Raw genomic sequence first — 26,949 nt, forward strand, 5'->3', positions numbered from 1 at the left:
GATGAGGCTGCTGCATTACTATTTTCTTCACTGCTATACAAGCTGCTATTTTGTAATCAAAATAACAATGTGTAATTTACTGTAACACGTTTCTCGCATAAACATGTTTATAGACTGATAACAGTACAACTCAAACTATGTCAAGTCAAACTCGACCCTATAACTACTAACTCATGATGTGATGAGACCATTGTGCAATAGTGTGGCTAAAGGTAAAAAGAAAAGTTGTGTAAGCAGATCTTTGTTGACACGGTTTACAAGTGAACTCTGTGCTGGGGTGCAGACAGTTTGAGGTCTGGCTGGACTCACTTTGCATACTTACCAGATCATTCAAACTGCCTGACAATCACTGCACATATAGGGATCCTCTTTCAGCCCCCATGGCCACTACTATCACAGACTCACAGAAGCCTTTCTCTCTGGACCCCTACCATGTCTCTGAGGTGTCTGGCTTCATTCTCCCTGCACCCCTGGTAGGTACAGCATCCTTATTTTATGGGATACCCATTGCAGTCATTAGTTGTTTCCCATTACAACTGTTGCTTATAGTCATTAGTTGTTTGTTAAATCAAAGTGGAAAGTATGTAGTATTGATATATTTGTAAATGTTGTAAGCAGGTTGTAACTTTCTCAGCCTCAGACAGTGACATTAGTTTCCCTGAGACCCCCAAATCAAGCTGTGGTTAAGACTTGGTGTTTCTGAATTTGGAGTGCAGAGTACAGATCAGAGCCTTCCAATCCAGACAAGGTTGATCCATGTTATACTTTGTTGAGGCAGAATTGGGATGAGCTGTTGCCACTTCTCAAGGGTTATGTTATTGTTCTGTGCTGGACTTTGATGTTATGCATTTCATAGACTTCTGTTAAGGCCATTGTGTTCTGGAACTGTTGTTTCTGTAAAATAACTGTTGTGTAACAATATGATTGTATTATCACCTCCCACTATATAAGGGACATGTAATCATTTACTCTTGAAGCTCCTTCCCTGACTGCGATCAGAGACGGATCTACCTTACCGCTGCTCATATGCATTAAACGATTCACTATTATACCATAAAATTAGTCTCTGCTTAATCTTTGGATCTAGTTTCCACAACAACTTGCAATTGGCATCCTTTGTGTTTGTCCTGTTAGTGAACTTTATCCTTTATCCTTGATAAAGCAAAGCATTGATGTAATGAGGAAACAGCAAGATTGCTTTTCTAACTACTGATATGTCCAGTGCATCATTTGGAATACATAAAATACGTGGAATAGATTTTATAACTAATTTCATAAGCTTGTTTGACACTTTCCACAGTTGCTTGTGGCCTACTCTGCATAACCTATCCTGATACGAGACAGAGCATCCAACAATATTATTAATTGAGGGACAATACATTGACACTTTCAATATGACTCAATACCCTAAAGACAGAGTTGCCGCCATACTACCAGCCCTGGATGGACATTGCCCAGCATGTTACAGAGCTCATCTACTCTCACACGCTGCGCTCCCACATTCTCAAGGTAAGTCTATGCTGTCAAACTCAGCTGATCAGTAAACGGTTCAAATAGGGGGGAATGGATTGGAATTCTACCACCTGGTTGAATTCCACAAACTTGGTTTGGAACACATACAGTGGAAATGAAATAGATTTATATATTCAACCGTTTTTGGTGACAGTTCACATAAAACAATCTAAACTTTTAATAACAATGTGTGACTCCACCTGTGCAGAGATGACAAAACATAAATCCAATTAAAATTACATAGCCTGAAGCATTTATATACAAAAAAAATGTTAAATGGGTCATTTGCAATGTGTCAAGCAGAGTGTATTCATAATTACTCACAATTGTATGTGATAGTGTCAGCTCCATTCTTCCATTTACTCACTCAGATGCCCTTGCTGAACACCCGATTCCTGGAGAGCCACAGAGAGCTGCGTCTGGCCCATTTGGCCCTGAGTGTGATGACCATGGGCTACGTGTGGCAGGAGGGGGAGAATGACACAGTCAAGGTTTTTCATCAACCCTTCTTATTATGTACAGTTCAAGTTGGAAGTTAACATACTTAGGTTGGAGTCATTAAAACTTGTTTTTCAACCACTTCATATTTCTTGTTAACAAACTATAGTTTTTGCAAGTCGGTTAGGACATCTACTTTGTGCATGATACAAGTAATTTTTTCAACAATTGTTTACAGACAGATTATTTCACTGTATCACAATTCCAGTGGGTCAGAAGTTTAAAGTTGAAGTTAAGTACATTCATCTCTTTGGTGCGAAGTGCAAATCAATCCCAGAACAACAGCAAAGGACCTTGTGAAGATGCTGGAGGAAACAGGTACAAAGGTATCTATATCCACAGTAAAACGAGTCCTATATCGACATAACCTGAAAGGCCGCTCAAAAAGGAAGAAGCCACTGCTCCAAAACCACCATGAAGAAAAGCCAGACTACGGTTCGCAACTGCACATGGGGACAAAGAACGTACTTTTTGGAGAAATGTCCTCTGGTCTGATGAAACAAAAATAGAACTGTTTGGCCATAATGACCATCGTTATGTTTGGAGGAAAAGGGAGCCTTGCAAGCCGAAGAACACCATCCCAACCGTGAAGCACGGGGGTGGCAGCATCATGTTGTGGTGCTTTGCTGCAGGAGAGACTGGTGCACGTCATAAAATATATGGCTTCATGAGGAAGGACAATTATGTGGATATATTGAAGCAACATCTCAAGACAGTCAAGGAAGTTAAAGCTTGGTCGCAAGTGGGTCTTCTAAATGGACAATGACCCCAAGCATACTGCCAAAGTTGTGTAAAAATGGCTTAAGGACAACAAAGTCAAGGTATTGGAGTGGCCATCACAAAGCCCTGACCTCAATCCCATAGAAAATTTGTGGGCAGAACTGAAAAAGCATGTGCGAGCAAGGAGGCCTACAAACCTGACTCAGTTGCACCAGCTCTGTAAGGAGGAATGGGCCAAAATTCACCCAACTTATTGTGGGAAGCTTGTGGAAAACCCAAAACATTTGACACTAGTTAAACAATTTAAAGGTAATGTTACCAAATACTAATTGAGTGCATGTAAACTTCTGACCCACTGGGAATGTGATGAAAGAAATAAAACTTCCAACTTAAACTGTAGGACTTGCATCCTTGGCACAATAAAGTTTTTATATTCTACTCAATCCATAGGCTTCATTAATGCCATTCAGACTTGAAGTCGATACATCAACTATGATAGCTGAGGTACATAGGTTCTGAATTAATATTCATACCAAACATTTTAGGGTCCAAACACAGATCGGCTACATACAGTAGCTAGCTACACATCCATAGGTACATTGTTCTTTTTATTCTACACTACACAATAAGCAAATAAATAGTTAACTTGCTATATTACTTCATATTTGTTTCATCAGACCAGAGGACATTTCTCCAAAAAGTACGATCTTTGTCCACATGTGCAGTTGCAAACCGTAGTCTGGCTATTTTATGCCGGTTTTGGAGCAGTGGCTTCTTCCTTGCTGAGCAGCCTTTCAGGTTATGTCAATATAGGACTCGTTTTACTGTGGATATAGATACTTTTGTGCCCGTTTCCTCCAACATCTTCACAAGGACCTTTGCCGTTGTTCTGGGATTTATTTGCACTTTTCACACGAATGTACAGTGGGGCAAAAGTATTTAGTCAGCCACCAATTGTGCAAGTTCTCCCACTTAAAAAGATGAGGCCTGTAATTTATCATAGGTACACTTCAACTATGACAGACAAAATGAGGAAAAAAAAATCCAGAAAATCACATTGTAGGATTTTTTATGAATTTATTTGCAAATTATGGTGGAAAATAAGCCCCACTGTACATTCATCTCTAGGAGACAGAACGAGTCTCCTTCCTGAGCGGTATGGCGGCTGCGTGGTCCCATGATGTTTATACTTGCGTACTATTGTTTGTACAGATGAGCATGGTACCTTTAGGCGTTTGGAAATTGCTCCCAAGGATGAACAAGACCTGTGGAGTTCTACAAATGTTTTTCTGCGGTCTTGGCTGATTTCTTTAGATTTTCCAATGATGTCAAGCAAAGAGGCACTGAGTTTGAAGATAGGCCTTGAAATACATCCACAGGTACACCTCCAATTGACTCAAATGATGTCAATTAGCCTATCAGAAGCTTCTAAAACCATGACATCATTTTCTGGAATTTTCCAAGCTGTTTAAAGGCACAGTCAACTTAGTCTATGTAAACTTCTGACCCATTGGAATACTGATACAATGAATTATAAGTGAAATAATCTGTCTGTAAACAATTTTTGGAAAAGTTACTTGTGTCATGCACAAAGTAGATGTCCTAACCGACTTGTCAAAACTATAGTTTGATAACAAGAAATTTGTGGAGTGGTTGAAAAACTTGTTTTAAATGACTCCAACCTAAGTGTATGTAAACTTCCAACTGTATATAAACTCAGCAAAAAAAGAAACGTCCCTTTTTCAGGACCCTGTCTTCCAAAGATAATTCGTAAAAATCCAAATTACTTCACAGATCTTCATTGTAAGGGATTTAAACACTGTTTCCCATGCTTGTTCAATGAACAATAAACAATTCATGAACATGCACCTGTGGAACGGTCGTTAAGACACCAACAACTTACAGACGGTAGGCAATTAAGGTCACAGTTATGAAAACTTAGGACACTAAAGAGGCCTTTCTACTGACTCTGAAAAACAACAAAAGAAAGATGCCCAGGGTCCCTACTCATCTGCGTGAATGTGCCTTAGGCATGCTGCAAGGAGGCATGAGGACTGCAGATGTGGCCAGGGAAAAAATTTGCAATGTCCGTACTGTGAGACGCTTAAGACAGCGCTACAGGGAGACAGGACGGACAGCTGATCGTCCTCGCAGTGGCAGACCACGTGTAACACCTGCACAGGATCGGTACATCCAAACATCACACCTGCGGAACAGGATGGCAACAACAACTGTTCGAGTTACACCAGGAATGCACAATCCCTCAATCAGTGCTCAGACTGTCCTCTATAGGCTGAGAGAGGCTAGACTGAGAGCTTGTAGGCCTGTTGTAAGGCAGGTCCTCACCAGACATCACCGGCAACAACGTTGCCTATGGGCACAAACCCACCGTCACTGGACCAGACAGGACTGGCAAAAAATGCTCTTCACTGATGAGTCGCGGTTTTGTCTCAGGGGTGATGGTCGTATTTGCGTTTATCGTTGAAGGAATGAGCATTACACCGAGGCCTGTACTCGAGGCTTGTTGTCATTGCAGGCAATCTCCATGCTGTGTGTTGCAGGGAAGACATCCTCCTCCCTCATGTGGTACCCTTCCTGCAGGCTCATCCTGACATGACCCTCCAGCATGACAATGCCACCAGCCATACTGCTCGTTCTGTGTGTGATTTCCTGCTAGACAGGAATGTCAGTGTTCTGCCATGGCCAGCGAAGAGCCCAGATCTTAATCCCATTGAGCACGTCTGGGACCTGTTGGGTCGGAGGGTGAGGACTCGGGCCATTCCCCCCAGAAATGTCAGAGAACTTGGTGGAAGACTGGGGTAACATCTCACAGCAAGAACTGGCAAATCTGGTGCAGTCCATGAGGAGGAGATGCACTGCAGTACTTAATGCAGCTGGTGGCCACACCAGATACTGCTTGTTACTTTTGATCCCCCCTTTGTTCAGGGACACATTATTCAATTTCTGTTAGTCACATGTCTGTGGAACTTGTTCAGTTTATGTCTCAGTTGTTGAATCTTGTCATGTTCATACAAATTTTTACACATGTTAAGTTTGCTTTAAATAAATGCAGTTGACAGTGAGAGGACTTTTCTTTTTTTGCTGAGTTTACATGTACTGTAGTTGTTACCACCATGAGATCCCCACATTATTGTAACGGCAGCCTTCCTCCTCTTCGTCTGAAGAGTAGGTGTAGCAGGGATCGGACCAAGACGCAGCGTATTCCGTGTTCAACATATTTAATTACAAGACGAAAACGTGAACACTTACAAAAGTGGCTTACCGATACAGTCCTTTCTGGTGCAGACAAAACACAGAGACAGGAAACAACCACCCACAAATCCCCAACACAAAACAAGCCACCTATATATGATTCTCAATCAGGGACAACGATTGACAGCTGCCTCTGATTGAGAACCATATTAGGCCGAACACAGAAACAGACAAACTAGACACACAACATAGAATGCCCACCCAGCTCACGTCCTGACCAACACTAAAACAAGCAAAACACATAAGAACTATGGTCAGGATGTGACAATTATAGCCTGCACATTGAATATATTCACTGATTATGTACTCTACCTTGGCAAATAAAGGTGTAGTTCAGGTATGAATCTATGTGAGACATTCTTTTTCAGTCATATCCAATACCAGGTGTATCAAACTCCCTTCTTTGAATGATGCTTTGTCTGCATGCATTTATTACAATTATACACTTCAACAGTGTTTACCACTCCTGCTCCTGGGACATCAATGATTACACATTGTAACTATGCAATAGACTAGAACCATGATTTAAGTAAAGGCTGAGTTGTAACTCATATATACAGAAAAAAACAGTAAACTACACTTCCTATGCATATCTAGCTCCCTTCATTTGCATTATTCTGAGGACACAGGATAGGTGTAGTGTTTCAATGAGATACTTAATTTTAACCAGTGGAGAATGTGAAACTCTTTATTGAAAGTTCATTATCCAGGTGTTATAAATACATAATACATGTATTATCAATATTATAATTGTAATATTATAAGTACAAGTTCAATCTGTACTTCAATGCACATATGGTGTGCATTATAAAAAAAAAGAGGAAGAAAGAGGAGGTGGGGAGAGGTGTAGAAGACAGAAAAGGAAAGAGGTAAAACAGAGGAGCAGTGACGGCAGCATGTGATTAATGAATTACAGTGCTACCCTAATATTCTCTCTGTCCATCACAATTACATAGTGTCTCTAGCGGTGTCTCCAAACCAGCCTTACGCTCCCAGTCGGCCCGAAGGTTATCTTAAGAGCGGGTGAGGTGGCGATGACGGGACTGGCTTCTTCTCTTACATCAAAACATAGATGCAGATGAGAGACAGATGGATAGACAGAGAGCATAATTAAGCTTTGTTTTTTTTGTTTTTTTCTGTCAGTCATCATAATCATTAGGAGGTGAAACGCAAAACTGACCTTGGATCGTTAACTCTGGGACTACTACATCTCTATCTGTATTTCAATGTAAAGCATCTTTTTAATAATACTTCTTGTTGACTCGACCAAGTGACCTCTCACCTATGATCATGCTGTGCCCACTGTGTCAGCCAGTTCAGATGCGAGAGGGGTTCACCGACACAGCTGATATAACCTACAGGATTTAGGGAGAAGGGGGAGGGGGATGAAGTGAAGGAGAGAGACTGTTATTGAGAAAATAAGGTAGTTAAAGAGACTGTGTTCAACAGGAATCTGTGTGTGTAGTCTCACCTGGTGTCCACGCTAAGTGGCTACAGAGTACTTTATGCTGAAAAACAGACACATGAGGACAAACAATAGAAGATAATGTCATTATTAGACTTTTACATTACCAGATCACAACTGAATACATAAATACCACCTGAAGCTTGATGATGACTTGATCATTTGAATCAGTTGTGTAGTGCTAAGGCAACAGCTGCTGAGGTGTCAGGTTCACCTCTGTACTTAAAGGGTGATTATTCCAACTCTCTGTGAAATGCTGCAGACCTGCCTGCAGATGAGGTAGGAACACATATCCCACACAGTGGATAGAATTTTACAGGTCAAGGTAGCCTTCTTCCTCCAAATTGCGCAGCAAGTTGTAGTACTGACATGTCACAGCACTCCACACATCTCTCCATAAGCGTTCCACTCTAACAGAGAGAAAGAAAAGGTTTTGTGGAGTGCAGGAACCTAATCTCTGTGGTCATGTGTTCTTCCTCTATGAATAGTGAACACTGAGGTGGGTCCGAGGTTATAGAAATACAAGTTGTGTGTGCCTCTGTGAGTGGTTACTGACTGTATGTGATGCAGACACCTATCTCAGTGTACCTGAAACACTTAAACATAGAGGGCTATGTGTCTCACCACTTGGTTATTGCAAGGCTAACCCCCAGGGAAATCATGACTTGGCAGCAACAGGGGATTGATAGTCAAGTGAAAATGGCTGAGTGTTTATGTTGTGAAAATCAGAAAATTTGCAGCTGACATCCTAAGGGTTTTTAAATTAATGCATGTGAGACAGGTTCCATGTACAAGACAGATAGAGATGAAGAAAGAAAAAGAACACAGAACAGTTTAATTACCTCTGGTTATGGACACTTTTGCCAGCAATAAAGCTTCCACGGCCTGTTCCTCGGACAGTGAACATACATCTGGCAATATCTACATTTTCGACCCGTTGATCAGCTCGCACTCTGAAAGTAAAGAAAATTGCTTATTTTGTGTAGATATGAAAACAATAACTGAGATATGACCGTTCAATCTAAAGCAGCAGATGTCATTTTCAGGATAAGTCAATACAGCACAGAAAGCTTAACACCAGACTGGTATTCTGGTTGTTCATTAGGTGATGGGAAATATGCAATATGCATACAAAATAATATACTTACCTTCCTTGAAAATCCATCTATACCGCCAAAGATAACAATGTTGTATCTTGAAAAAAAGCATTGGAATTAAAAGGGAAATGTTTAAACTATTAACCTGCTTCATTATGTATGTATTACCAGTTGATGAAGAACAACTCCAATTTCATACATCATTGAACATTTGTCTACGAATAAGTAAGAATAAAAACGTTTAAATAACTTCTTAGATTTGATGGAGACATTATACATCTTAGTACCTTATCAATTTATGATTTGTATCAATGTGGACGAGAGAGAAGGGAGCAGGAGCAGAGAATTTGTCACGGATCCCTCCGGAACTTTCATTACGCACACCTGTCCCCTATTACCACCTATTTGTACTTGTATAAGTGTACCCTTTGGTTTCCATTGGGCTTTCGATTATTGTTCCAATGGCCGTTGGTCGTGTGAGTACCTGTGCTGTGTTTTGGCTTTCGTGCCACGTATATTGCGCAGATGATTACCGGTCTCGTCCCGTGTGGTATCATTGTGCGCTTGTGTTATTTATTCAAGGTACTCCTCGCTCTTTGTTTGGGTTTCAACCCTGTGTTTTTGTTACGTGACTGTTTGGTCTTCGTCCCCGTGCCTTTACACGGCACGCTGTAATTTGGGTAAAGAAATTTTAAAAACTATTACGCATTCATGCGCCTGTCTCCCGATCCTTTCATACCAACGTGACAGATTAATCTACCATTAAGGGAGACAGTGGGAATGGCCCGTCCGACGACGCTGCGACTGGTCCGTCTGGCGCCGCCGCAACTTCGACAACTGCAACTGGGCCGTCCGACGTCGCTAAAATGGGTCCGTCCGGCGACGCCACTTCCGGTCCGTCCGACATCACTGCTACTGGTCCGTCCGACACCGCCGCAACTTTGGCAGCGGCAAGTAGCCCGTCCGACGACGCAACTTCGGCAGCTGCATCGGGTCCTGATCGACCCGCACTGCATTCCTGTGATCGTCCTCGAGGCCGGTGTCGTTGTGCTGCTGGTGCAGAGCGTCAAGGGGGGGTACTGTCACGGATCCCTCCGGAACTTTCATTACGCACACCTGTCCCCTATTCCCACTGATTAGTACTTGTAGAAGTGTACTCTTTGGTTTCCATTGGGCTGTCGATTATTGTTCCAATGGCCGTTGATCGTGTGAGTACCTGTGCTGTGTTTTGGCTTTCGTGCCATGTGTATTGCGCAGATGATTACGGGTCTTGTCCCGTGTGGTATCATTGTGTGCTTGTGTTATTTATTTGAGGTATTCCTCGCTCTTTGTTTGGGTTTCAACCCTGTGTTTTTGTTACGTGATTGTTTGGTCTTCGTCCCCGTGCCTTTACACGGAACGCTGTAATTTGGGTAAAGAAATAAAAAAAATATTACGCATTCATGCGCCTGTCTCCCGATCCCTTCATACCAACGTGACAGAATAATCTACCATTAAGGGAGACAGTGGGAATGGCGGGAACTCGTCATTGTCGGTGATCAGGCCTGTTGTGTCATCGGCAAACTTAATGATGGTGTTGGAGTCGTGCTTGGCCGTGCAGTCATGAGTGAACAGGGAGTACAGGAGGCGACTGGGCACGCACCCGTGGCGCATGTGTGTTGTCACCTACCCTTGTCATGTACATATTACCTCAACTACCTTCTACCCTTGCACATTGACTCTGTACCGGTACTCCATGTATATATTCTCATAATTTAATTTTATTGCGTTACTATTTCCTTTTTATTTTGCAAGTTTTTCATACGTTTTAACTCATTGTTGGGAAAGGGCTCGTTAGTAAATATTGCATGATCTACACCTGTTGTATTCGGCGCATGTGACAAATACATTTTTATTTGAATAAATCCTGCACACAATGTGCTTGTTTTCCATTTTCTTCTTGATCAGGAATCCTATTTGATTTAACGTGTGTCACATCTGCTCCTGCCATGCCCTCCAGTGCTCATCCGGTGCCTCCTTGACCTGCCGCCACTCCCCCAGTGCTCTCTCCTTCTCTCGGCGTGTCTGTTATTGTGTGGGCAGAGACATGTGTGCTGGAGTCAAAGCAGATCCCCACCAGCTGCAACCTGTTCCATAATCAAGACCTCTACAAATACTCAGTCCTGCCACTTCCACACTACCAGATCGTAATCTCTGCCCAGTCAGTCCATGTTTCTAGCTGTTTGTTCCTGTTGTGCCTCTTTTCCCTTGCCTGACGCTGTTTTCCTCTCCGCTACAGTTCTGCCCACTCTGACTCTGGTCCCTGTCTCCAGTCCGACTTCTCATCTGTCCTGCTACTCGGTCCTCGATTCCCCACTCTACGCTCCTTTGGATTCCCCTCCGGAACTGCTTACCCTGTTCCCACACCTCTCGCTCCAGCCTCACCCTCCGCACCTGGTTTCCAGCAACCCGCCCAAGCTTCCCCTGGCCTGCATTCAATCTCCCCCCCGTGTTTCAATAAATAACTTGGTTACCTCATCCCAGTCTCCTCATCTGAGTCTGCTCTTGGGTTCACCTGTTCCGCTCCGCGTGACAATGTGTATGAAAGTGTTTAGTGAAATATGCATAAGAGGAGAGTCATTACCCATAATTCTGCACCTTTTGATAGTTACAGTTGAAGTCAGAAGTTTACATACACCTTAGCCAAATACATTTAAACTCAATTTTCACAATTCCTGACATTTAATCCTTGTAAAAATTCAATGTCTTAGGTCAGTTAGGATCACCACTTTATTTTAAGAATGTGAAATGTCAGAATAATAGTAGAGATTATTATTTCTTTCAGCTTTTATTTCTTTCATCACATTCCCAGTGCGTCAGAAGTTTACATACACTCAATTAGTATTTGGTAGCATTGCCTTTAAATTGTTTAACTTGGATCAAACATTTCAGGTAGCCTTCCACAAGCTTCCCACAATAAGTTGGGTGAATTTTGGCCCGTTCCGCCTGACAGAGCTGGTGCAACTGAGTCAGGTTTTTAGGCCTTCTTGCTCGCACACACTTTTTCAGTTCTGCCCACAAATGTTCTATGGGATTGAGGTCAGGGCTTTGTGATGGCCACTCCAATACCTTGATTTTGTTGTCCTTAAGCAATTTTGTCACAACTTTGGAAGTATGCTTGGGGTCATTGTTCATTTGGAAGACCATTTGCGACCAAGCTTTAACTTCTTGACTGATGTCTTGAGATGTTGCTTCAATATATCCACATAATTGTCCTACCTCATGATGCCATCTATTTTGTGAAGTGCACCAGTCTCTCCTGCAGAAAAGCACCCCCACAACATGATGCTGCCACCCCCGTGCTTCAAGGTTGGGATGGTGTTCTTTGGCTTGCAAGACTCCCCCTTTTTCCTCCAAACATAACAATGGACATTATGGCCAAACAGTTATATTTTTGTTTCATCAGACCAGAGGACATTTCTCCAAAAAGTACGTTCTTTGTCCCCATGTGCAGTTGCGAACCGTAGTCTGGCTTTTCTTCATGGTGGTTTTGGAGCAGTGGCTTCTTCCTTTTTGAGCGGCCTTTCAGGTTATGTCGATATAGGACTCGTTTTACTGTGGATATAGATACCTTTGTACCTGTTTCCTCCAGCATCTTCACAAGGTCCTTTGCTGTAGTTCTGGGATTGATTTGCACTTTTTGCACCAAAGTAGGTTAATCTCTAGGAGACAGAACGCGTCTTCTTCCTGAGCGTTATGACGTCTGCGTGGTCCCATGGTGTTTTTACTTGCATACTATTGTTTGTACAGATGAACGTGGTACCTTCAGGCATTTGGAAATTGCTCCCAAGGATGAACCAGACTTGTGGAGGTCTACAATTGTTTTTCTGAGGTCTTGGTTGATTTCTTTTGATTTTCTCATGATGTCAAGCAAAGAGGCACTGAGTTTGAAGGTAGGCCTTGAAATACATCCACAGGTACACCTCCAATTGACTCAAATTATGTCAATTAGCCTATCAGAAGCTACTAAAGCCATAACATAATTTTCTGGAATTTTCCAAGCTGTTTAAAGGCACAGTCAACTTAGTCTATGTAAACTTCTGACCCACTGGAATTGTGATACAGTGAATTATAAGTGAAATAATCTGTTTGTAAACAATTGTTGGAAAAATTACTTGTGTCATGCTCAAAGTACATGTCCTAACCAACTTGCCAAAACTATAGTTTGTTAAAAATACATTTGTGGAGTGGTTGAAAAACTAGTTTTGATGACTCCAACCTAAGTGTATGTAAACCTCTGACTTCAACTGTATTTTTCCAATTTGGATCATTATGATTTAATAACTGCAAAGAAAATGTATTGATCTACTGGGATTTTTTAAAGACTACCTTTCTGTTTTGTCTGCATGGATTCAAGAGAAGTATAAATTAGCAATTTTGACCGTATATAGTTTTGAGGAATGTATTTATGTTTTTAGAATGCAACTACATTTAGAAAATGCATTTACTGTTTTATAAAAGGCCACAGTTCTGTGACTTGTCAACTCTATTTTGAAAATCGAAAACATTGTTCCAAAGAATGCTTGAACCGGATTGATAAAAACTGTAATATCTTCCTACTGTAAATCAAAGGTGAAATTATCCAGCAACTTTGGCACCTTCAGGTTTGAGATATGGAACACCAACAAATAGTTACTGGATGCAAACACATTCGGGACTTGACTATCTGTAAACATAACCCCAGGCATCATGCAATGCACCGAGAGTACCATCATGAAAATAATTGCATGTCCCTCTGATATGAACTCTTATCTCCCATAAGATGCTCCCCCGCAACCTGGCCATTCCATACTGGAAGGTGTCTCAGCGTCTAGGCCTTCCTCCCATCCTTACCCATGCAGACGCAGTACTGGCTAACTGGAAGAAGAGGGATCCACATGGGTAAGTTTGGAATAATCAAGATTCTCCGGGGCGGCAGGTAGCCTAGCGGTTAGAGAGTTGGGCAAGTAACTGAAAAGTTGCTGGTTTGAATCCCCAAGCTGAGAAGGTGAAAAATCTGTCGATGTGCCCTTGAGCAAGACACTTAACCCTACTTGCTACAGGTTTGCTGTTGAATAGCAGACCCTAGCCAAGACCCCACTCTCTGTGGGTTTCTCAGGGAGAGTGGGATATGCAAAAAACACATTACCTGTGTAAAATAGGACAAAGATAAGCACACCCCAAATTATTATTATCTGCCTCTTCTGTTATACTGTTCTATTTTTGTCTCGGTGATATTTAAGGTAAATGTGTTTCTTTTTCATGTCACTTCCTCATCTCCTGTACCAGACCATTTGACATGGAGTAAGTATTGCCTTGAATAATTGATTCCAACCAGCTGTATTTGTAGATTCCACACATTCCAATAGTCTTTGCTCGTTGGCTCTCGCTGACATTTGAAATCATACTATTGCAATCTAACAATCTCCTGAAATGTTTGCAGGAACGTTAACTTCTTCTACCAGCTGTCATTGTGGCCATGGTGATAGTTGTTGTTTTCATCGCTCTCCCAGGAACTTGGAGCTGCTTGTCACTCTGCCTGGTGGGGACAGTGTGAAGGGGTTCTTCATGGTCACTCTACTAGTGGAGCTGGCTGCAGTGCCAGCCATCAAGGTGAAGGCCTCTTCTGAAACACACAGAGCTGTAAAATGAGATGCCCAATTCTGAGTGACATTGTTAATGTGGGTGTGTTTCAGAGTATTCCCCTGGTTATTAATGGGGTCCAGTGTGGTGATGCTGAGACTGTGACAAGTGCACTAGAGGAAATCAGCCAGGCGATGGAGGGCATGACAGATGCACTCAAACTGATGCATGGTACTACAACTGAAACAGATGTTTTACTGTGTTGATATTCAGTCCAGTTCACCTGCATTCTCAGCATATAGATGTATCTTATGTTGTTCCAGCGTATGTCAAGCCAGAAGTCTTCTATGGCATTATAAGGATCTATCTGTCTGGGTAAGTACTGAACACCCCTAGTAGGCCTAAATGATACAAAATGAGTCTGACAGAAGTTAATTGTCTAAGTTGTCTGACAGAAGTTAATGACACGTAAAATATGACTGTATTCATAATGTATGGCTGTATGTGTGTGGTTCAGGTGGAAAGATAACTCATCCATGCCAGCTGGTTTGGTGTATGAAGGCATCCAGGCAGAGCCTATGGAGTATTCTGGTGCGAGTGCTGCCCAGAGCAGTCTGCTGCACTGCTTTGATGAGTTGCTAGGAGTCAAACATGAGGAAAAGTGTGGTAAGAAAGCAAAATTAGACAGGTCCAGAGGAGTCAATATTACCACACAATAATGAATAAATGTTTTGCAGAGATACACATGGCTGTGTTAACAAGTACATCTTAACAGATGTTTTCTTTGGCAATAAGGAAGTGTTCACTTAAAACCATAAAGAGTTATGACGGTGGAGTTGTGTTATACATACTGTATGTGGCTGCATGTCTACAACATATTGGCATGGCATTATATTTTACATAGGCATATTTTTTTAACACAAAGGTCTCCTGAAGATGTTATTTCCACTGAGGGTGAATATGTGTTCTACTTGTACAGGAGCCTTTCTGACCCGTATGAGAAACTACATGCCCTCTTCCCACAAGCATCTGATCCAGGACATATCTCTGCAGCCCTCCCTGCGAGGCTTTGTCCAGCAGGAGGCTAGTGAGCTTCTGACCGCAGCTTTTCAGCTATGTGTGACCAAGCTAATGGCCCTCCGCAGCTACCACATCAACGTGGTCAGCCGCTTCATCACCGTTCCCGCTGCCCGTGCCCGCCAGCTGCGAAGCCAGGGCAACAATTCCCAGGAGGAGACTGTCAGCAGGGCACCCACGGCTCTAGAGGAGACGGGTACTGGCGGCTCGGGCATCATGAGCTTCCTAAAGACTGTGAGGGACCGCACACGGGACGTCTCCCTGCCTCTGGACAACAGGGCCATGCCTAAGAGCACAAATGGAGCACAACCTCAAAACACACAATACACAACTCATCAAACACATCTGCAATCTAACACATTTTAGAGACACTTTTATACCTACAGTGTGTTTAATAAATTAATGAAATGACTTGTAATTATGAGAGGTTTGTGCATGACAAGGTTTGATGTCTGACTAAACGAGTCCCCGTGTTATTGACATGCTCTGTATACATGATGCCACTCTTTCAGTTCAAACCTTAATTTAAACCATGTGTTCATTTCCATTAAATGCAACCACTAATCTCTTTATTCAATCTAAAATAGAATGTAAAATATATATTGGATACTAGTCCAGACTGACTGTGCTCATACCACAACCCCAAATCCTGTATGGCATTTGGTCATAGCCAGAAAACTCGCACTGATCCCCAGGGCAGACTGGGGAAAGTTTTGAAAGTTAGCTTATCATGACCTGACAGTTAATACATACAACCAGGGTGATACTTAACCGTAATCTGAGTACTGATTTCATATGTCATCACGGACAGTATAGTCAGGGTTTTTCTGTATTTTATGCAACCTATCCTACATGTCCTGTTTGGGAGTTTTTGCTAAAGAAGTAATTGAAGGTCCCTGCAGTTCATCATCAGTATGACTAATATAAACACGTTGCAATACAACCTCCACTGTCAGCAAAGAGCAGGTGTCCCACAAAAAGCTGCAGTGCCCAGAGACACCAGAGTAGGGCACTGACTCGTACAGCATGGCTCACAGACAGAGAGAGGGAGAGAGAGAGAGAGAGAGATGTGACGTGGTAAGGTTGGACTCAGGTGCAGAAAAAAGACCAGACGAAGAATCAGTGGTTAAGGATAAACATAATACTTTACTGAGAAACATTAGCTGCAGGATAACAGTACACTGGGAAAAACAACAAACACTAAGTCTCGCAAACTCACTCAGGAAACGACCGCACACAGTAAACAATTCAAGCTTCTTTTTTTTCTTTTTTTTTACTCCTTTTTCTCCCCAATTAGTAGTTACAGTCTTGTCCCATCGCTGCAACTTCCGTACGGATTCGGGAGAGGCGAAGGTCGAGAGCCGTGTGTCTTATCAAACACAACCCAGGCAAGCCGCACTGCTTCTTGACACAATGCCCGCTTAACCCAGAAGCCAGCCACACGAATGTGTCGGAGGAGACATCGTACACCTGGCAACCGTGTCAGCGTGCATGCGCCCGGCCCGCAACAGGAGTCGCTAGAGTGCGATGGGACAAGGACATCCATAACCCGGACGAGGCTGGGCCAATTGTGTGCCGCTCCATGGGTCTCCTGGTCGCGGTCGTCAGCGACAGAGCCTACACTCGAACCAGGATCTCTAGTGGAACAGTACCTTAGACCACTGCACCAGTCGAGAGGCCCGAAACACACGTCTTTTAACAGGGAAATCATAATGAGTAAATTGGACACACCTGAGTGTCGTTGATGTCTCTAAGACAGTGTCGTGTCTCTGATTATCATTAAATGTGAAGACTGTTATTTTATCAAATCAATTCTCTATGTGTAATTCAAATCAAATCAAATTTTATTTGTCACATACACATGGTTAGCAGATGTTAATGCGAGTGTAGCGAAATGCTTGTGCTTCTAGTTCCGACTATGCAGTAATATCTAACAAGTAATCTGACAAATTCACAACAACTACCTTATACACACAAATGTAAAGGGATGAATAGAATATGTACATATCAATATATGGATGAGCGACGCCGTGTGGCATAGGCAAGATGCAGTAAGCGGTATAGAATACAGTATATACATATGAGATGAGTAATGTAGAATATGTAAACATTATTAAAGTGGCGTTATTTAAAGTGACTACTGATACCTTTATTAAGTCCATTTATTTAGGTGGCCAGAGATTGAGTCTGTATGTTGGCAGCAGCCTCTCTATGTTAGTGATGGCTGTTTAACAGTCTGATGGCCTTGAGATAGAAGCTGTTTTTTAGTCTCTCGGTCCCAGCTTTGATGCACCTGTACTGACTTCGCTTTCCGGATGATAGCGGGGTGAACAGCCAGTGGCTCGGGTGGTTGTTGTCCATGATCTTTTTGGCCTTCCCGTGACATTGGGTGCTGTAGGTGTCTTGGAGGGCAGGTAGTTTTCCCCCGGTGATGTGTTGTGCAGACTGCATTACCCTCTGGAGAGCCTTGCGGTTGAGGGCGGTGCAATTGCCGTACCAGGCGGTGATACAGCCCGACAGGATACTCTCGATTGTGCATCTGTAAAAGTTTGTGAGTGTTTTAGATGACAAGCCACATTTCTTCAGCCTCCTGAGGTTGAAGAGGCGCTGTTGCACCTTCTTCACCACGCTGTCTGTGTGGGTGGACCATTTCAGTTTGTCCTTGATGTGTACGCCGAGGAACTTAAAACTTACTACCCTCTCCACTACTGTCCCGTCGATGTGGATAGGGGGGTGCTCCCTCTGCTGTTTCCTGTAGTCCACGATCATCTCCTTTGTTTTGTTGACGTTGAGTGAGAGGTTATTTTCCTGACACCACACTCCGAGGGCCCTCACCTCCTCCCTGTAGGCCGTCTCATCATTGTTGGTAATCAGGCCTACCACTGTAGTGTCGTTGCAAACTTGATGATTGAGTTGGAAGCGTGCATGGCCACGCAGTCATGGGTGTAAGTCGCTCTGGATAAGAGCGTCTGCTAAATGACTTAAATGTAAATGTAAATGAACAGGGAGTACAGGAGAGGGCTGAGAATGCACCCTCGTGGGGCCCCAGTGTATTATTATTATTATTAAACTAATCATATAAACTTAATTAACTAGGAAGTTGGGGCACCACGGGAAAATGTTTAGAGTCTCTATTTGCCAAATCGACTCTTCAGATATTTTCATATCTTATAGAGTACAGTCTTGTATTAATGTATTATTATTACCTCATCAGTTCTCATTACTGAATGTCGCAAACCCTTGGATATGTGCAAGAAACCTAGCCTCCATAATGAATTAAGCGATATACAAATTGGCTTAATTATTTATTTATTTACTAACTAACTAAACAAAAAACAGAAATACATAAACAATATAGTTATTGGTTACTAACACAATGCATTGATAAGTCCCTAGTGGGTTAAACCGGTATGACGGCTTGGTAGACAATGGAAAGGGGTGGGGACAGATGAAGAGCGGGAGAGACAAAATGGATTCACTACACACAGTTTATAATTATATTAATTGAAATGCTAATCCTTTGCACATGAATGGCCGCTCATTCGAAAATAATTGCAATGTATATCTTTACGCTCATATGTCGTTGTTGTCTTCTCTGTTGGAATCACCGGCCCGTCTGCTGGAGAGTCAGTTCATCAGAGAGTCTCTGGTTAACTTCCCCAGAAGTCACAATGTCTTTCGTGGTTGTAGCTTTCTCCGTGGCTCTGGATAGTGTCTGTTGTATGGATACGTCAGGCGTACAGATGGCCGTTGCATAGAATAGATGCTTCCACGGTTGTCGGTATTCTCGTACTAGACTTAAGTAATTTCCAGCTGCAGACTAGTAATTCTATGTCTAGGATTTTCTCTTATTGTGTAGTGATGGATAGGCTCAGAGTTTAAACATTTCCAGCTGTGTAGCCAACGCTACACACTGTCTGGTCTCCTGGGCCTATAGAGTTGTAGTTCTTAACCATTTCAACATGTAGCGTCAGCTCCATATTTTCTGGTCTTCTTAAACATTCGAGACATCCGGCTTACCACGGGTCTCTTTGGCATGAAATGTAAATTTCGTCACGGGTGGTTTTATATTCTGGAGTAGAAAAGGGCGGTTCCATGATGCCTGATGTACTGTCTGGCTCACGGTGGTGTGGCCACTGACTAGTTCAACTTTATATGAAAATCCATACTCTCATTTAGAAGGCTAACATCACATTACATCTTTTCACAAATAATTTCATATTTACTCATTAATTTGATCCAACATCTAGATGTAAATCTGATAATTGAAAAGTGTACACAAACAGAGATACAGTAATGTGGGACTCCTGTCTTTCATGAGGTCATCAAATGAAACAACTTCATCATGACTGTCCCTTAAGTGTCCACAGACCACTCCCACATTCTCAAAAATATAAATATTGTTTAATCATTCAAACTTTTGATGTCCAAGGGTCTCTCTGTGTTCCACAGTTTACATTCTAAATCTCGAACACTACAGATCATAGAGGCTTCGTATATTATGACCGCCATAAAACAGCAGTCTTCCCGCTCTCCCCCTCTACGAGAGAGAGCACGCTGTAGAGCGAACCCACTGACCTGATCCTTCAGATCGTCACAGGAGAGTTATGACAACAGTCTCTGTCGCCCTCTGGTGACAGGTGGAACCATGAGAAGAGCGAGAGAGAGAGAGAGAGAGAGAGAGAGAGAGAGAGAGAGAGAGAGAGAGAGAGAGAGAGAGAGAGAGAGAGAGAGAGAGAGATATTGGCAACAGAGGAGAGGGTGACTACTGGCAATTTACATTTTACATAATAGGCAACTGAGGAAATGGACAGTCCACAGCTTCCATTATCTGCCACATGGTCCCGGTGAGGCATGTGTGCTCCTAAAACATTTACTGTTTTTTGTTTTCATCTTATTTTAGAGAGGTATTAGAATAATGGGATGAAAAAAAGATAACATCAAATTCTATTAGAGACATGCCTAGCAAAGTTCAAATTAGCAAGGAATGGAAACAAGTGTTCAGGAACAAGCTTATTTGTAAAATGTCTGTAGTCATCGTGTAAACAATGTAGGTCCAAGTAGGGCACTGACCTTTTTAGCACAGTGGATATAAATTGTCATTTTCAGTCCTCTATATAAAGGTGTTCTATCTCCATCATTGAGTTATTTCAGAGCACAATGCACAATGCAGTGGATTGAAGCTCCATCAGTTATCAGAGAGATTTCTTCACTCCTACAGACCATCGTTCCTCCTGCCCACATACACCCCCTACATGCCCAAGCTATCACTTCCTGGATTGATAGAGCATGGAAAACACAGAGAAATAAAGAGCTTGATTGTGCCATGAATGGCCTGTGTGCTGTATCATCTTCACCTTTCCTGGCTCGCCTCCATTGGCGTTTCGTTACAATAACAGACTTGCACCATCAGATAAGACTGGTGATGTGTGGCAATCTGCCATGGAAATCCAATTCCACAAACCTGACCGATCTATCTTACCCACTCTCTTCTCCCATATACTGAATAGGGAGGACATACAAAAACAAGAGCTTGTCATTGTGAGGAAATTGATCTCAGCTATCTGTCTCAAAAAGCCATGGTTTTAGAGGCTGTATTTGAACCATTTCTATTCACTAAACAAGAAAAACAGAAGGAAAGAGTTCCTGTTCTTACTCATGCAGACCTCTTTTACAATCTGAGAAACTGAGTGTAAAAATGACAGGGAGCCAGACGAAGGAGGGAGGGATAGGAGAGTAGAGAATAAGAAGAGAGGGAGAGCGCTGGGTGGCAAAAAGTACAAACACTGTGATATGTCACTGTGATCTGATTATAGAGCCCTCTTCTGCAGCCAAAGCAAATAATCCCCTTCCTTATTACCTCAGAGCAGAGGAGTCCCTGACAACCCGCCAGTAAACACTGGCAATCACTAAGGATGTGTTCATTGTGTGATTGGGCCTGTTGGGCCTGTCTGCCATGTGGGAGAGGGTTCAGAGGATCTTACAACAGTGGCTGGTTTCGGGGGACGTGAGACACAAACACACAAAAACATACACACACCCTTTATTCTTTCATACATTGTTCATTGAAGGTGAGTCCATTGTATTGACTGTGATGTCATACATGCTATAAAACATTTGTGATCACGATGATAAAAAACGTAAATTGTGAAACCACATTTTAAACTTTTTACCTATGGCCGTGGAAGTCAACCTAGGGCTAGGGGCTTCACTTGTGTCTCTCCTCATGCTGTATTGTTGCTACAAATCCCTTTATCAGTAGTCTTTCCTCCATAAGATAATATACAATTAGTAAAAACTGCTGTTAAAGACAGTGAATACTGTATTGCACTTCCCTTAATTAACAAAACCTGAACACTTTCGTAATCTGTTTAATTACATACAAGAAAACAGAAATGTTTTCACAATTCACCTTCGGAGTTGATGAAAGGTTTCCCAATAGGTTTTCTTCCAGTCGTTATAAAATGAGCCACCCTGGGAAGGGAGAAGAATACATGGCATTCAAGGCGACTCCCCTCACAGGGTAAGTAGGAGCCTGAGCACGTCAGGGCCTTTTGTCTGAAAGGTTAAGAGAGCCACGACCAGAGTGACGAGCATAGTGTCTCACACTGACACCACTAGTGACTCACTAGCCAGGTGTGGAACAAAGACAGTGGCAATATTCTCACACACATGTACAGTCATAAACACATACACACACACCAGTAGCCTAGCACAGTTTCACATATCGTTTTTTTTTGCGAAATCAGATTTATAGCTAATCTCATGCTATTTTACAAATTTTGCCATGAGGATGGGATTTGTTTTTGCTGTTTTATAGTTCAGGTAATCTTGAAAGACAGGACAATATCACCTGTTTTTCCCACAAATATTTGTCTTAATATTAATTTAGGATTTTAGAGAAATCTGATGGTGTTGACCAAATCTCCGGACACATCTTTTAGGAATCACAGTTTTGAGATAAATAGTATTTAAAATTACAGAGGGCTATTGCAAGAAAGTACATATGAGAATTGTTCAGTTAATATCCATTATTGCCATTTTTTTGTACCAATCTGTTCCTTAAATTCAAATAATGCAACAAAATAAAAATGTTATACTATAAAAATGAAATTTCTCTGCCGGACAAGGATTATCACGACTTTCAAGAATCCCTGAGCTAATTTCCTGCTATTCCACACAGTTTACCATGAGGTTGGGAGAAAATTGTGCCGTTTTAAAGCTAATTTCCTGTCATAAAAAAAAAATCATGGCTAATGAAGCTCGTCGACCCCCCCGCCAGCAACACACACAGTTAAACACACACAAACAATACCCCCCCTCCCCCCACACACACACAGTCACATGACTCTCTAGTCATAACACCTGTGACTATCTGCATGGTGTTCTGTCTGACCTATAGCCAGAGATTCCCATGTGCAACCCCACTGAACTTCCTCCTCTGTCCCATCACTCGTTTTACTGCTGCCTGTCCACCTCCCTCCTGCTCCACTGATTGACTTCCTCTTCCACTAAAGGTTGCACCTAATGTCACCTCCCCTGCTGGCACCCACACAATTATGTTATCAAAAGCTTCTCATCCGGGTTTTTAACAAACTTACAGGAAGCTCCCGGGGGCTCTCCAGCATTGAGAGAGAATGTTCATCTCTCCAATATCTCTCTGTCTCTCTCGTTCTCTCTCTCTCTCTCACACGCCCCCACACGCCTACGAGTATTGTACACACAGAGACACTAAAAGATGCATAGCTTGATATGGAGAGCATGACTGTGAGATAGGGTAGAAACTGGGTAGATTACACAGTACGTAATCGAAGATAAATACCAATCATCTGTGGGGGTAATGAATTTGCAAACACTCAAGAACCAGAGATATCTATCAACATTAGGCTGTGTTTAAACACCTGCCTGTTCCAAACCAAGTCATGTTGCGGCTGTGCTTCAGGTTGAGTGACATCTGTTTAGAGCTGTGGCCCATTTATACAAGATTCAACTATAAAAAATCAAAATAAAATACATCCCTGTGCATATAGAGCATATGCTTATATCATTGATTAGAAAGTACTGGACAAAAATATAAACGCAACATTTGAAGTGTTGATCCAATGTTTCATGAGCTGAAATAAATGATCCCAGTAATGTTTCTTATCCACAAAAACTTTATTTCTCTTAAATTCCGTGCACAAATGTATTTACATCCCTGTTAGTGAGCATTTCTCCTTTGCCAAGATAATCCATCCACCTGACAGGTGTGGCAAGTCAAGAAGCTGATTAAACAGCATGATCACCTGGGGACAATAAAAGGCCACTCTAAAATATTTAGTTTTGTCACACAACACATTGCCACAGATGTCTCATGTTGAGGGAGTGTGCAATTGGCATGCTGACTACAGGATTGTCCACCAATGCTGTGCCAAAGATTTGAATGTACATTTCTCTACCATAAGCTGTCTTCAATGTCGATTTAGAGAATTTGGCAGTACGCTCAACCAGCCTCACAACCGCACAACCATGTAACCACGCCAGGCCAGGACCTCCACATCCGGCTTCTTCACCTGTGGGATCGTCTGAGACCAGCCACCAGGAAAGCTAATGAAACTTTGGGTTTGCACAACCGAAGAATTTGTGCAAAAACTGTCAGAAACCTTCTCCGGTAAGCTCCTTTGCGTGCTCGTCATCCTAACCGACTTCAGTGGGCAAATGCTCACCTTCGATGGCCACTGGCACACTGGAGAAGTGTGCTCTTCTTGGATGAAGTTTTCAACTGTACCGGGTAGACAGCGTGTATGGCGTTGTGAGGGCGAGTGGTTTGCTGATGTCAACGTTGTGAACAGAGTGCTCAATGGTGGTAGTGGGGTTATGGTATGGGCAGACATAAGCTATGGACAATGAACACAATTGCATTTTATCGATGGCAATTTGAATGCACAGAGACACCGTGATGAGATCCCGAGGCCCATTGTCGAACCATTCATCCGCTGCCATCACCTCCTGTTTCAGCATGATAATGCACCGTCCCAATTCACGAGGATCTGTACAAAATTCCTGAAAGCTGAACATATCCATTCTTCCATGGCCTGCATACTCAGACATGTCACCCATTGAGCATGTTTGGGATGCTCTGGATTGACGTGCACGGCTGCGTGTTCCAGTTCCTACCAACTTCGCACAGCCATTGAAGAGGAGTGGGACAACATTCCACAGGCCACAATCAACAGCCTGATGCGAAGTCTTATGCAAAGGAGATGTGTTGCGCTGCATGAGGCAAATGGTGGTCACACTGGATACTAACTGGTTTTCTGATCCACGCCCCTAGCTTTTTTTTGTAGGTATCTGTGACCAACAGATGCATATCTGTATTCCAGTCATGTGAAATCCATAGATTAGGGAGTGTATATGAATCTACAAATCACTGAAATAATAGCTTAGTGTAATATATTGCCTTGACGATACATGACGAAAAAGTTTGATAATAAACCCTAGGACAGGAGAGAGAGAGGATGTAGATTCTAACTCCAGACAGAGAAAAGGCGTCCATGGTGGTGCACGCACAGTCAAGAACATTGTGCACTGTAAGGACACACTGTACAGTTAGCTTTTCTGCGTGGTAACGATAAACCTCATTAATCCATAGTGATGTCTTATTTATGTAAGGGATGGGATCTTTAGAGTGGAACTACAGTGAGATGGTATTGTATGAACATGCCGCAGGGGCCATCCCAAACTTCCCTGGGAAAACGTTCCTCGCAGGGTATCAGGACGTCCGTCGTGCCACGGCAGGATGAGGATGGGCTGCATACACCAGGACAAGGGGATGTTAGAGAAGTACACTGCAGATACACTGTAGCCCTGAAGACCCTGAGGAGGGGAGCACATATGTTGATGTACTTTTCTCCAACTCTAAAAGGACACTCGCATTCAAAGAACATATTAATGGGTACAGTGTGACAATAGCTTGGTACGTTGGTTAGACCAAGCCATGCTTTGTAAACCCACCTAGGTAATTACCCTCTTTGGGCTAGGCGTACCGCTAGCGCCCCACTTCGACAACATCCAGTGAAATTGCAGAGCGCGAAATTCAAAATACAAAATTCATAATATTAAACATTCATGAAAATACAAGTGTCTTACATCGTTTAAAAGCTTAACTTCTTGTTAATCCAGGCGCTTTGTCAGATTTCAAAAAGGATAAAAGCATACCATGCAATTATCTGAGGACAGCGCCCTGCGTACAAAAGCATTACAAAAATTTTCCAAACAAGCAGAGGCGTCACGAAAGTCAGAAATAGCGATAAAATAAATCACTTACCTTTGAAGATCTTCCTCTGTTTGCAATCCCAAGGGTTTATCGAACCAAAGTTTTGTTCGATAAAGTCCTTCTTTATATCCCAAAAAGTCAGGTTAGTTGGCGCGCTTGATTCAGTAATCCACCGGTTTCCCTCGTTCAAAATGCATACAAAAGAATCCCAAAAGTTACCAATAAACTTCATCCAAACAAGTAAAACAACGTTTATAATCAATCCTCAGGTACCCTAATATGTAAATAAACAATAACATTTAAGACGGAGAATAGTATGTTCATTACCGGAGATAAATAGCGAAGTGCGCGCCCTCATCCACGCGAGCCACAATACCACAGCCAAAATGGGAGCCACCTAGAAAAACCTTTTCAAAAAACAAGCCTGAAACTCTTTCTAAAGATTGTTGACATCTACTGAAAGCCCTAGGAACTGCAATCTGGGAGGTATTCCTTCCCATAGACAGCCATTTCAATGAGTGGTGACCTCCAATTTTTTTTCTTCTGAATGCACATTCTCCTCGGGTTTTTGTCCTGCTCTATCAGTTCTGTTATACTCACAGACATTATTTTAACAATTTTAGAAACTTCAGAGTGTTTTCTATCCAATACTACTTATTATATGCATATCCTAGCTTCTGAGCCTGAGTAAGAGGCAGTTTACTTTGGGCACCTCAGTCATCCAAACTTCAGAATATTGACCCCTATCCCTAAGAAGTTTTTAAGTATATTTGAAGTATGTAAATATACTGGTATACTGGTCGCTGGTCAAACCCTAAGGTCATGGAAACATATTTACAGAGAACTCTAAGTTGCTATTCTGCCAAAACATGTTCTCCACTCAGGCCAAACACAACCAAATTAAAAATCTAACTCTAATATTATGCCAGGCAATTTACAAGTCCCTATATTTGGAAACCATATATTGTGACTTACCACGGTGATGTTACAAGCATATTACAAAATTGTTACAGAAATGATCTTGCAGGAGAGAATATGAGAAGTCCAACTGAAATACTACTTCAACACTGAAGTTAAGCCAAGATAGCGCCGTACTCTACGGCTGCCGTCTTGAGAGCTCCGACCCAACTTATGCAAGTTTATCTTAATTTTCTTTGCACAAAATGTATCCGCTATCCTTTTTTATGATTGAGAAAAACTTTTGAACATCAGATCGGCAGTAACCTCAATTTCGGCTTCAACTTCGACCCATCCGCCCTGGGCTCTTTATGTACCTCCGATCCAATCTTCGGGCTACCCAAGACAAAATACTGGTGAAAAAGAAGCAAAAGAGTGGGTATCCTGTTGAGACTACGGCGAAGGGAAAACTAACCACCACTTCCCTCCATTCTATTGGCCAATTTACAGTCACTTGATAATAAGATGGATGAGCTCTTATCTCGGATTTGCTA

At 42.3% G+C, this 26,949-nt stretch overlaps 1 protein-coding gene across 2 annotated transcripts; it reads left to right on the forward strand.

Annotated features, from left to right (window-relative positions):
• Window positions 1-290: 290 nt before the first annotated feature.
• LOC139545434 (indoleamine 2,3-dioxygenase 2-like) lies at window positions 291-15,815 on the forward strand. Of its 2 annotated transcripts, XM_071353189.1 has the most exons (10): window positions 293-473; window positions 1,414-1,509; window positions 1,884-2,003; window positions 13,367-13,485; window positions 13,873-13,887; window positions 14,097-14,196; window positions 14,280-14,397; window positions 14,490-14,541; window positions 14,684-14,832; window positions 15,146-15,815. In XM_071353189.1, the coding sequence occupies exons 1-10, from the start codon at window positions 381-383 to the stop codon at window positions 15,607-15,609; spliced, it is 1,326 nt and encodes a 441-aa protein (XP_071209290.1). In that variant the 5' UTR covers window positions 293-380; the 3' UTR covers window positions 15,610-15,815. The 2 variants fall into 2 exon arrangements, with proteins under 2 accessions (XP_071209291.1, XP_071209290.1); XM_071353190.1 differs by lacking the exons at window positions 1,414-1,509; window positions 1,884-2,003 and having other exon boundaries at window positions 291-473.
• The last annotated feature ends 11,134 nt before the right edge of the window (window positions 15,816-26,949 follow it).

Source organism: Salvelinus alpinus, chromosome 19, assembly GCF_045679555.1.
Source record: "Salvelinus alpinus chromosome 19, SLU_Salpinus.1, whole genome shotgun sequence".
In the NCBI taxonomy this organism is placed as follows: Eukaryota; Metazoa; Chordata; class Actinopteri; order Salmoniformes; family Salmonidae; genus Salvelinus; species Salvelinus alpinus.

What these genes read in the sequence shown, in the direction of transcription:
- LOC139545434 (XM_071353189.1), top strand. Translation starts at nt 381, where the DNA reads ATGGCCACTACTATCACAGACTCACAGAAGCCTTTCTCTCTGGACCCC. An exon ending in CTGCAGTGCCAGCCATCAAG is followed by an intron (nt 14,197 to 14,279) that starts GTGAAGGCCTCT and finishes GGTGTGTTTCAG; the next exon opens with AGTATTCCCCTGGTTATTAA. An exon ending in TGCACTCAAACTGATGCATG is followed by an intron (nt 14,398 to 14,489) that starts GTACTACAACTG and finishes ATGTTGTTCCAG; the next exon opens with CGTATGTCAAGCCAGAAGTC.